We start from the raw sequence: 11,932 nt of genomic DNA, 5'->3' as shown, positions 1-11,932 counted from the left end.
TATAGTCATTATAACATATATACAGTTGGTAAGAACACCCATTTTTTATGTTATCTTGCAATTCTCTGCAGAGAACATGCAGACACAGACACAGTGGGCTCCTTCAATCAGCAGACCGGAGCAGGTGGATGATAGCGTGAGATCTATTATTATGTCTATTACACAGTGTTTATATAGCGCAGACATATTATGCAGCGCTGTACAAAATCCATAGTTATGTTACTAGCTGTCCCTCAAAGGGGCTCACAAGCTAATCTCCCTACCATAGTCATATGTCTTTAATACAGTCTAATGTCAATGTTGGGGAGCAGCCAATTAACCTAACTGCATGTTTTTTGGTAATGTGGGAGAAAACCGGAGTACCCAGGGGAAACCCACACAGACACGGGGAGAACCTGCAAACTCCATGCAGATAGTATCCTGGCTGTGATTTGACTGGGACCCAGCGCTGCAAAGGCCAGAGTGCTAACCAATGAGCCACCGTGCTATGGAGTTTTCAATCGATTGCCTAATAGTGTAAGAAAAACTGAGAATTTTTAGTAAAACGTTCTTTAGATATCCAACATTGTAGACCTACAATTTCCTTTTTGGGATTTTAAAATGATTTTTGCACATCAGATTCTATAAAGTAAAATATTGCGCTCAGTATATGTGCTGGTGTAGAAATATAATTTTTATCAAACCAAAGATGACGGGTATGTGGAATGATCTTTTGTATGAAACTCAATATACCACAAGTTTGATGACTTGTGGCAATTGATAGCGCAATCTAATGGTCACATTTTCATATTTTAGGTAAGATTAAAACAATCCTGCATGCTGCATCTTTTATTACTGTTATAGGATAAGTGCACTTTTCCACAATGATCACACATTTCCCCCACACTTTACCCTTCCACAGTTACACTGGCCATGTCCCGGTGTTTGTTTAGATTTTCTTGCCACAAATCCATCTTTACTGCTCATGCTTATCCTTCTTGTGCTCATGCTTGCATTGTACAGACCAGACGACTTCTATAGGGTTGACTAGATGGGAAACAGTCCACGAAAGTCAATGGTGCTGTACGGGGCAGCAGAGAACTTACCCTCAGAGAAATAAACAGGGGCCTTTAGATTGTGGCAGCTACAAAATTGTGGAGAGGGAGAGCGAGTTTGTAGGAAAGTGCACTTATACTTTAAATGAGTGCAGCAGACATAATGCACCTAAAAATCTCAAATACACAAAAATATCATACCTAAAAGATGTAAAAGTAAAACGGGCCTACAAAAATGGAAAGGTAAAATCAGCTGGATACCAGGTGCATCAAAAAGGGTGGGCAAGCAGCGATGTCTCTGTAGAGGTGAGAAATGCCTCAGAGTCAGACCTACAGATTTTCAACTAGCAAAAAGCACACAATGGTAAATGAGAGCTCCAAGGGGCATGTCAGACCTCTGCAGAGATACCATTGCTCACAAAGAAAAAGTCCTTCTCTAGCAGGGACAGTCCTTTCTATTCAGATTGTGACTGCTTACTATAACTAAAAAAAGCAAGCTAAGACTTAGCACAGCTTTTATTTGATGCAGTATTAACTGATAAATAGAAAACATTTGCTTTAGGAATTTAGCCTCTTGGTCCCTTTGCTTGGACGATAACTAACCCAGCAAAATGTGGCCTTTTCAATACCACAATCTGGGAGTGCGTTGTAGTGTTTTAGGTAAATGATCACTGCCCATTTCTGCAAACAAGTATTTATATTTGTACAAAAACTCGACTAAACAATGCAGAATTTGCTTCATAGTGTTACTGGCACAGTAAGACGTAAATATACATTAAACAAAGTTGACATGTTAATATTAACACAAGCTACTATCAGGAATTTAAGGTTTCCAATCACATTTAGACCGAAGCTAAAACCCAAAATTAAATTAGGTCTTTAGAAGAAGCCCTGCGTGTGACAGCCATTTAACAGGCATGAAATAAATGCATGTCTTATACCATACTGAACTGGCTGGAGGCCATGATGGACAGGCAGGGCTGTGCATTCAGAAGAGAGAAAGCAATTGTGTATATTTCTAGCTTCTCTTAAATCCTTCCATTTAAAATGGTTCATGGTGAAGAATGTATATGAAGCACAAGCCAGAAAAACAGAATACTAACAGCAGGGTCAGATTCCCTGAATACAGAGTAGCTAAGTTTGCAGCAATGTACCTACAACTCCAAGGTTGTTAGCAAAGGTTGAGAGAGCGTGCAATAAGCAAACAGCTAGAGAAGAACGCCATGACACTGTCCTGGTATACTTGGATACTTCCATACCAATGGACTCTTCCTGTCTGGTGTGTGATGGTCCTATTGACCCAACAATAAAAATCTGTTGTTGGCTCTGGACTCTGACTATCCCATAATGTTACTTTTACTATTGCATTGTATGTTGACGTGCAGAAGTATGCAGATTGCTGATATACCAATTACAAATCCCACTGCCTTCTAATTAATAGCCTGCCGAATGAGCTGGTGCCATTTTCCAGCTGTGGCTCTGATATCCTGAAGACCACAAGTGATGGTCACTTATCAGCAACTCATCAAGGTATTTTTAATGTGGGTTTCCTGCATCCTCCTGGAAATACTACTTACTCCTGCTGCACGAAACATAACGAGCACAGTAGGTAAGGAAAAGCAGAACTAAGATGGAGGCCACCATTGCATTGATATCCCATTTCAAAAGATTCCTATGTCCTGGACATCCTGCTGGTACAATGGCATTGACTAAGTATTTCTCTTGGCTCATGATGCTCATGGCTATCCAAAGACGATAATTAAATGAGGAATTTTCCCCCTGAGACGGATTTACCCTTCTGTTTTCTACTGATATGGCCATCATGGATGACAACATGGGCTCAGTTGCTTTTATCTGTTTAGGCGAGAATTGTTTTGTGCAGCGACAGGACAAAGCAGAAGTCTGGTCCGTCTTTAGACAAATGGCCTAATCGGTATATATATTTATGGGCAAGAAAATGCAGTTTTAGCGTAAAAAAAACACGCAGCACAGTGGTGCCTTTCAGACAACAAAATCATGTCTACAAAGATGGACAAATTATACAGGATTAGGTATTTATTGCCCACACAATGCCTTCAGTGGCACATGTTGGAGCTAAATATTTCATCAAGAGTTCTTGCCGAGTAGCCATGAGCGGCTTTAGGCGACACAATCCAGCGCAGCGGCTTTAATGATTTCCAGGAAATGTTCCTCTCTAGAAAGCACCAGACTGAATCATTTATAGATATCGTCTCTATGTAAAGGTTTCTCAAGACACAGCAGACGCATAGATTACCTACACAAAAGTCATGTTGTCTTCACCTTACAATGGGTGGGTGCAACACAAAATTGGTCATCTTTAACCTGGGACACTTAAAGTGAAATAATAAAGACGACATGAAGATACAGCCAGGGTGGCCACAGAAAAAAAATGATTTATGGCAGCTCTGATAAGAGAAATTAAAAACGGCTTCTTTATTAAGATGGCCAAATCCACACAGAGACAGTTCAGAACAAGGCATGGTGAATATGTAATGGGGAAAGGATCAAAGGGGTAACTACTGACTAGTCCAGTGTTTGAGCACCTTTTTCTCATGGGGGAACCCTTGTAATAACTTTCAGGTCTTAGGGGAACCCCTTCTATAATTACTAAATAAACATCTCACAGTATATCAGTGTGGTGGGTCAGTATGAAGAATTCCTCTGACATTGCTGGTCATTGGAATAAAAGTCACCCTTACAGATAGCCAAAAAGATCATTGGTGTCACTTAAGGTGACCCGAGAGTCACAAATTGCTCCTTGCTCAAGGAATCCCTAGCAACTTGGTTGAGAGTAGTCTTTTCGCTTCTGCTTGACCATTCTTGGGCCCAGCTTCCATAGTTCAGGTCCTCTTGAATTCTCAGTACAGAAAAAGAAGGCAAATGTTTTTAGGTAGGTATAATTTAAAAGGTTCAATGGGCACTAACAGACTACCCAACCCTAAAAACCCCAAAGAATGTCTCTGGAGCCAATGTAGACAATACAAGATCTTATATAAAGGAATCAGCCATCACGCTTTATTTTACATCGTGTACATGTTTATGGTTGCAAACATTATAAATGTACAATTATGGATGCCGTGTAAAAGATCAACTCCTACAAAAACTTTTAGGTAGCTTTGGGCTTTCACAAACTCTTCTACATAGCATTGGGTGTCCACAAACTTCAAACACATGGGGAACAAGATAAATTTATCTTCATGGGAGATCAATAGTGGTCTCGTTCACTCCACAGGGGACAGTTATTGACTCTTTTATTTGAAAGCAAGGTAAAAAACTGAAATCTAAGCTGATCCAAGTTTGCCTGACTGGCCTAGTCAATGTATGTAAAACGAACTAGCAATTGTGATTTACCTTAATGAAGAAACATGACTAGTCATAGGAAACTCTTTGGAGGAATCTGTGCTAACTCTAAATCCAGAAAAGTTGAAAAAAGCCCATTGCAACTTCTGTGTAGAAAGCAGACGGCTATAATTTCATACTCTTTAACGCAACTTTCTCAACTTTATTTTATTTTTACCATAGGGGAACCCCTTAAAATAATGTTCAGATCCTCAGGGAACCAATGCTATTACTATAACCACAGGTCACACTAATGTGATCATTGGAAGAATACCTCGTACATTGCTGGTCAATAGGAAGAATCGTGCTTACTGATAGCTAAAAAGATCATTGGTGTCAGTTAAACTGATCTGGCACAAACTGCTCATTGCACCCCCAGCAACCTCTGGAGAAACCTTAGGATTCCTCAAATCTCTGATTAGGAAAAACTGCTTTAACGGAACTAATAGTGACTTAAATTCCTTAAAGGAACCCAGCAAACGTCTACATGACCTTTATGGGGCAATTACCTAGATCCTTTTTTAAAACATTTGATATGGAAGGGCTTTTACGGATTCTGAAAAATGATGAGAACACACACAAAAATCATGAGAAAGATCGGACAACAATTGATTCAATCTCTTGATGATCATACCTGATCCATAGCAGACAATGCCCTAACATTTCAAAGAATCGCAGCCAAATACTGTTCAAAAGAAGTGGTCTGCCTTCTATGACGTACCAACGGAAAAAGGCAATATATCAGTCTAGACTCCACTGTACCGTGAATTCCGGGAATGGAGAATGAGAGAGCACATACACCTAACGTTACACTCCAAGTGAGCCCTGCCAGACTCAGTAGGCTTTAGTAACATACATATTACAATAACACTCCTCTGCCAACCAATACAGTCTACAGCGCATTCCACTTCGATGTTCTGTATGATGTATTACCAGAACAGTCAGTTGTTATCCATACTATAGAAACCCCAGTGGGTTCTCAGTTGGCAGAAACATTAGAACTACCAGTAAACTTAATTCTACCTACTGGCAGCGCTGCTAGGGATTACACCTGCTTCTAATTTTTAGCAGAATCTTTTATGTGAAGAAAGAAACCACAACTAAACCAAGAAATAAATACACTGTATGCATATATATATAGTGGGTATATCCCTAGAAAGTTGTTCTTTTGGCTTTATTTAGTAACATAATGCAATGAGTACATAACTGCTGGTAGTTACAATAGCTAATCAAAAAAAAACTGATTTATGATTAGTTTTTAACTTTAATCCTTAACAAAAAATGTTCTAATTGCTTCAATTAAATATTGTTGGGTGCAATACAAATGGCTATTGAGCACTGAACATCACCTGTACTCAAGGTGCTCTTTCAATGACAAAGGAATAATCAAAAATTTAACAGGAGCCCCTTTGAACTGATTGCACGTTAGTGTTTCTCATCCTCTCTAAAATGTCAAAAACCCTTGAAATAACTCACGTCATCAGGGAACGCCTTCTATAATGACCTTATACTCAGCTCACGTTATGTTCGAGTGGTGGTCAGTTGGAAGAATTCCTCCTACATTGTTTGTCAGTGGGAAGGCTGCCACTCTTACAGATAGCCAAAAAGATCATTGGTGTCAGTTAAACTGACCTGAGACACACAAACTGCTCATTGCTCAAGAGTCTCTGGTTGAGGAACCCCTTTTTAAGTCATGGTAGTCAAAGGGGTAACATAAGATGCAAAGAGATCTTAAAATCATGCACAAGAGCAATCATGATTCTCAACAAAGCAATGCTAATCAGCAGATCCTTGAATGAAAATAAATCCATTAAAGAGAAAGCCAATTTTGATCATTAAGGTGCAGAGATTCATAAATTATGTCCTCAACTCTTACCCTTTGTCTCACTAAAAACCTGATACTTCCCCCATCTCTTGGTTCTTCCTGATGCCATAGGGGGAGATAAAACCCTGAAAGCCATGGTCAAAAAATGGTAGGTTTAGATCAACCGGTCAGTCGTATTGACCTCAAAGCCCCAACCAAAGAATCTACAACTCCGACACACCTTTCTAATCAAATTTAAGTCTGATGGCTTAGCCCCACAGCTAATAAAGCATTCAATCTTACTAGGCACCACAGCACTCCATAATATATATATAGAAGTAGACAATATAAAGAAGTAGTGTTGAATTCTTGTGGACAATCCTGGTCCACAGACTCCTTTTCACCACCTTGGTTTCCACCAGAGATCGTTTTGTTCGTCATCACACTGCAAAACCAAACTAATTATATTTATTATATCCTAAAGATCTCTCCTAGGATTAAGTCCTTCTAGAGGGACGTAGTAGAGTTTGTGGCAAGTTTCACTACTAAACAGTTAACTGCAAATATACCAATTTGCCTTCTGAGTTTAGTGGATAACCCCCATAGAGGATGCCAAGACTCTACTGGGCCATTTTTAAAATGCCAAGAAAAGTTAATGAATTGGAGAAAAACACCCAAACCCAAACGTTGTCTGCCTGGAAACCCCTATAAACGTCACCCAGCACTTATATATACCAATGTTCACAGATGTAAGGGTAGGTTTACCAGTATATAGCTGGAATGGATAGAATCAGTACAGGCCACCTGGGACTGATAAATCCAGGCATTTTGGGTAACCTAGCCTTTACAATACAGTAAGTAAAATTCTTACCCGGTTAGTTGAATGCAATAGTATGTGTGATAGAATGTTAATAGTAATTCAGTATTCTCTCCAGGATTTTTATAAGCTGGGTGGGAAGAAGCTGTAGGTGGGTGACAGCCCATGTATTGTAACCCAACTTTTCAGTAACTACAAAAAACAGCTGGGTGGTTACTGAAAAGAGCTGGGGAGAATACCAATTTTCTTGTTTTCATTTGTAGAAGCAAGTGTGCATTTATAAAGCACAAATGTTTATCATGATGGAAAATACGAAAGCAAACTACTTAGATGGGGCAGTTGTCGACAGAGAAGAGTACGAGAAGAGGTTATTAATAATTTTAATAGCAATTGTTGGCCATTTTTCAGGCTTTATTACCCTTAAAACTAGTGTCTATGGGTTTTTGTTCACATCTTTCCCTAATGTCAATAAATCAAAGGAATAACAAAAGCAGGTTGATCAGGTCAAATGCACTGTTAGTGATTTCAGAAAAATCCAAAACGGATTTTAATGCAGAAGTAAGGCCCATCAACACAGGCCCAAAGCTTGTCAACAACTATATATTAGGAAAAAAAAGCTTTAGTCACCTCTTGTGATATATTGATTTTCTTCAAAAGATCACTTCCCAGCATTGAAGACTACATTAAGCACATTAGATGAAGTCAGTAAAAGTCCCTACACCTATAAATAACGCTCTGGTCACATCTGTAGGTCCCCTGTGTTGCAAAAGATGATGGCAGTCCTAGTAACGTGTACTTCTTGCACAGTTGTGTTTAGTTAACTGAACTGCCCGTCTATGACCACCCTTTGTGAACTTGTTAATCCTTCTTTAGAAATTTCACTGGTTTCAGAAAGCTCCTTCAAAGTAAAACTTTTGGCTGCGGTCGCCAAGACAAAGTTATTTCTTAAAACATTAATGCAAGGCCCAAGAATGCGAGGCACTCATCCTAATGCTCTTTGATGGGGGACTTGGGACGTCAAGCCAAACTTCCTTCTACTCCCAGAAAGTTCAGGATGAGCAGAGAACAGGAAGCCACCCTGCCTTTCCCCTCTCGTCTTTGGAATTTAACGTTTAAGAAGCATCAGGGATGATTTACTAAGTCGACGATCAATAGAGAAAGTAAATAAGGAAACGTCCCAGCAGTGACATCATTTCCTGACTGGCCTGCAGGAAGTGGAGATGTGACCGGGCATTCTTCAGCACTGCTACACCGCCAGCCACATGCCGCATTGCATCGAAGGCAGAAAAGAGACTTAACATTGTCTATCTGCACAAGGCTTCAAAAGAAATCTCCTCTTAAATAAAAGTACAATATATATAGTTGCCATACAATCGTTAATTAAAAATAATTAAATATTCCTCCTATTTCAATCCATAGCTAGCTAAACATTTCTAAAACTGAAAAAGATTCTAACCTCATTCCTTACAGGCATGTATGGTACTCTGTATATGTACACAATGCCCCGTAATCCTTACCACAGTTTACATTATAGCAGGAGTCTGCATAGAACTTAAAGTCAAATCACAACCTTGCAAAGAGTTTTGTCTTTGGTTAGACAATGCAAACATAAGGGGATGCCATGCCTGGAGCATTATATTACTGATGCTTATCGAGTGACTACTAGTTAGGCAGACCATCAGATCGTAAAGAATTACAAGCTGGATGTCAATATTTAGAAAAAGACACAGGTTCAAGGATCTGCAATTGATCTTTCTAAATCCTTTGCAAATGATATAGAAATAAAGATATAGAACAGCATGCAGGATCTTAAATAGGGGTTTTCTGCATGGCAGCAAATTTAGTTTATCTGCAGTAGAAGATGGAATTATTGGAAACTTGTTGGCATAGCCTTGTGTACCTCAGGGGAGGGGCTCTGGTGATCACATGAGGTTTTTTGAATGGTCTGACATTAGCTAAACCTGGCTTATTCCCCCCATCAATAAATGTTGATGGCTGTCCCAGGAGTGCAATGGGCACCCAAACCTCCCTAAAGAGCCTCTGGCACAGCAAAATTAGACACTTCTAACATTTTGGTGTAATAATCATGCACCCCCTGGTACCCAGTACCGGTAGCTTACACCATAAGGATGAGCCAACCACAGAGAGAGCAAAGACTTCCACAAGGATATCCGGGCTACATGCAACATGAATCTAACAGCAAACATTACTGCTAGCCGCTCCTCATGCTACACTTTGGAGAAACGACAACGAGTATACACAAGTCATGTCGTTTAAATACTTGTGTCAGTTTATATAGGTATATCTTCTAATCCATACATTTTAGTAGCCTGCACACATTCTTTTATGGTCAGTTGGTAATGCTGAATCCTAGGAAAACAGAAAACCACCATTATGGAAAACAGAATTGTTTCACCTGCCGAAGGATTTGTGTTTGTATTTATCCAGTTCTGAAATTTACAGCCTTGCCATAAGTCCTAAATGAGAGGGAAGGAGACCTAAGTTTCTACTATTGTGAACATTTACAGGTCTTTTCCCTCACCAGACCTGTGAATAGATAGTGAAAGAAGAAGCAGCATACTGATCCGCTCACCTATCATTATGCTCCTTCCTGCTATCCTTGCATTGCCCCTTCCACCCCTAGTCTGGGCTTTGCTGCACATTGCATTGCCTGATATCAGTCAAATTGGGCAATAAAAAAATCACATGCAATAATATATTCATGATTACAAAAACTGCATTATTACTCTGTCTTTTATCTGAATGGATTTCAGTTTTTAGAAACACAACATAGACGCATTTACTGCACTGGAGGCTTCGAGGGACTTACAGAAACTCTGAAATCACTTGTAGGTATGTTTTAATGAAGTTCTATGTATTCAAAAGAACAGAAGTTGCTTCTAAACCTTTATCATACAAGAAAAGAGTCCACGTATTGCATTGTGATTTGCCAGGGATGCCTTCAGGAATAAACTTTAAACAAAATGGGCAGTGTTCACTGCCAATATCCTCCACATTAACCAAAACAAAGAAAATTAAGGGAAAAAAAAGGTTTTGACTGTAAAAATATAATTTCTTTCATGAATCTGCAATGATTTCTGATTTGAATTTTCGTGGTCTTACTAGTGACTAAAACACAAACAATGAATAAAAGGCCCAGAGAGGCCGCACATTGGAATATGTGATGATTATTCCTGCTCTCTACCTCATCTTCACCTTTCTACCTCATTTTTCATTTCAATAGCCAGCAACAGATATTCCTCATGATCTGGAATTACAGCTGATGTGTAGAGAATGTAAATGATTACATTTTAAATGGATCATTAGACAATGTTATACAAAGTGAAGCAAGTGTGTGTGTATGTACATCCACATACACATACACTAGTTGGTTTTTATCTAGTTCATTGTTGTTGGCTTGGAAACCATTAAAAGCAAAACGGTGGAACTACAAAGAGTGCAAATAAAACTCAACCCGTGCAAAGTCCTAATTTAAGGCCGGGGGCTCTGTACCCTCCAACTGTGGTCGCCAGTCTATGCAAAGCCCCACAGGTCTCGGTCAGCTGCAGAGCCAGGGTCCCTATCCTAATACGGCTTTGAAAGCCATAATTCAAGGCTGTGAATTCGCTAACTTTTTGGCTACGATGGCGGTAATCGGTCAATACATGTCTATGCCTCTCTCCACCTAAGACATCTGCCTATAAAGAGAAAAAAATCATTATAATAACCACAAAAACCCTTCCCGCCAACTGCCCAGTGCAAGCCCTCGCATTGTGTGTAAACAATAGCAGGCATTTGCCATTTATCATACATATCCATGGCACCTACAGTGACCCTGTTCTGGTGCGTGTGCCGAGGCTTATACAATATGCAAAGACATGATGGAGGAGGAGGGGGGTGTCGTTTCTGTAGTAAAAGACTGGACTGAAAAGAAGGCCACAACCCCCCTCCCTTGTCGATAAGTTTTCAAGCATGCTGTTTAGTAAGAAGTGTCGCTTCTTCATCACTGTTGGTGAGTCCAGTCGTTAAAGTATATCCTGGCGTACGCAAGGGTGGCAAACTTCTCTCCCCTACCCTAGTAATGCTTCCTGCAGGCAGTTTCTCTCCCCCTTCAGGGGTCACGTTCAGCCTGTGAGTTTCTGTATGGTCTTATTGTAGTACTGCGTGATGCTTGGCGTCAGAGGGTTCCAGTTGTTGGCGTGCAGCTCGATGACCTCCAGCAACAGGGAGCGCGTCAGCATGGACTCTGAAGGAGACAGCATCTTGTCCCGTGCAATGGCAAGGAGATCGGACATCATTTCGGGCACCTGTTCTTCCAGCAGGCGGCCGGTGCTGTGCAGCTGTCGGCAGAGAAGAGGTTAAAGGTTGCATGTTGAACATTACAAAAAACAAAATAAAAGACCTTTGGTCCCAGACATTGGCAGGCCTATGTCTCCAGCTCAGCTGGCCTGTGAATGCCAGACACACACCAGAGACACACGAACAGAGATAATTACCCTATGTGTTAGTGATATGGCTAAGTCAATGATAGACTCTTCCTCACAGGTGTACTGAAGTCCCTGACTTTCACATGCTTTACATTCAGTGAATATATGACCTATATAAAACCTAACTGGATAACACGCAGTTCGCTAAAACACTGTGTATCATAGGCAACTCTGCATGCAATAAGCAACGGTCTTCAATTTTACTTAAGTTTTTTTCTAGTTGTTTGTATACATCTCAGTGGTGCTGACCTCTTGAAGCTTCTTTGCAATATCTGCTTTAATTACTCATTCAGTATAGGCCCCAACTTTAGGTCCCTACTTATGTGGCCAGATGCCAAGGTATTGGTCATGTGATTGGGAATGAAGGGAAGGTTGGTTCCAATTGTCATGGCATCGTCAGTTTTAGGATATGCTGAAAAATCAGCTATGG

General features: G+C 40.1%; 1 protein-coding gene across 1 annotated transcript in view; it reads right to left on the bottom strand.

Moving 5' to 3' along the window:
- Positions 1-579: 579 nt before the first annotated feature.
- Positions 580-11,932, bottom strand: part of CTIF (cap binding complex dependent translation initiation factor) — a 145,043-nt gene continuing 133,690 nt past the window's right edge. The window contains exon 13 of the mRNA XM_072416726.1: positions 580-11,355. Coding sequence (XP_072272827.1) covers positions 11,140-11,355 — 216 coding nt within the window. The 3' untranslated portion in view covers positions 580-11,139. The remainder of the gene's footprint in view (positions 11,356-11,932) is intronic.

The sequence above is a fragment of the Pyxicephalus adspersus genome, chromosome 6 (assembly GCF_032062135.1).
Source record: "Pyxicephalus adspersus chromosome 6, UCB_Pads_2.0, whole genome shotgun sequence".
NCBI lineage: Eukaryota > Metazoa > Chordata > Amphibia > Anura > Pyxicephalidae > Pyxicephalus > Pyxicephalus adspersus.
This window is presented reverse-complemented; position numbering and strand designations above follow the sequence as displayed.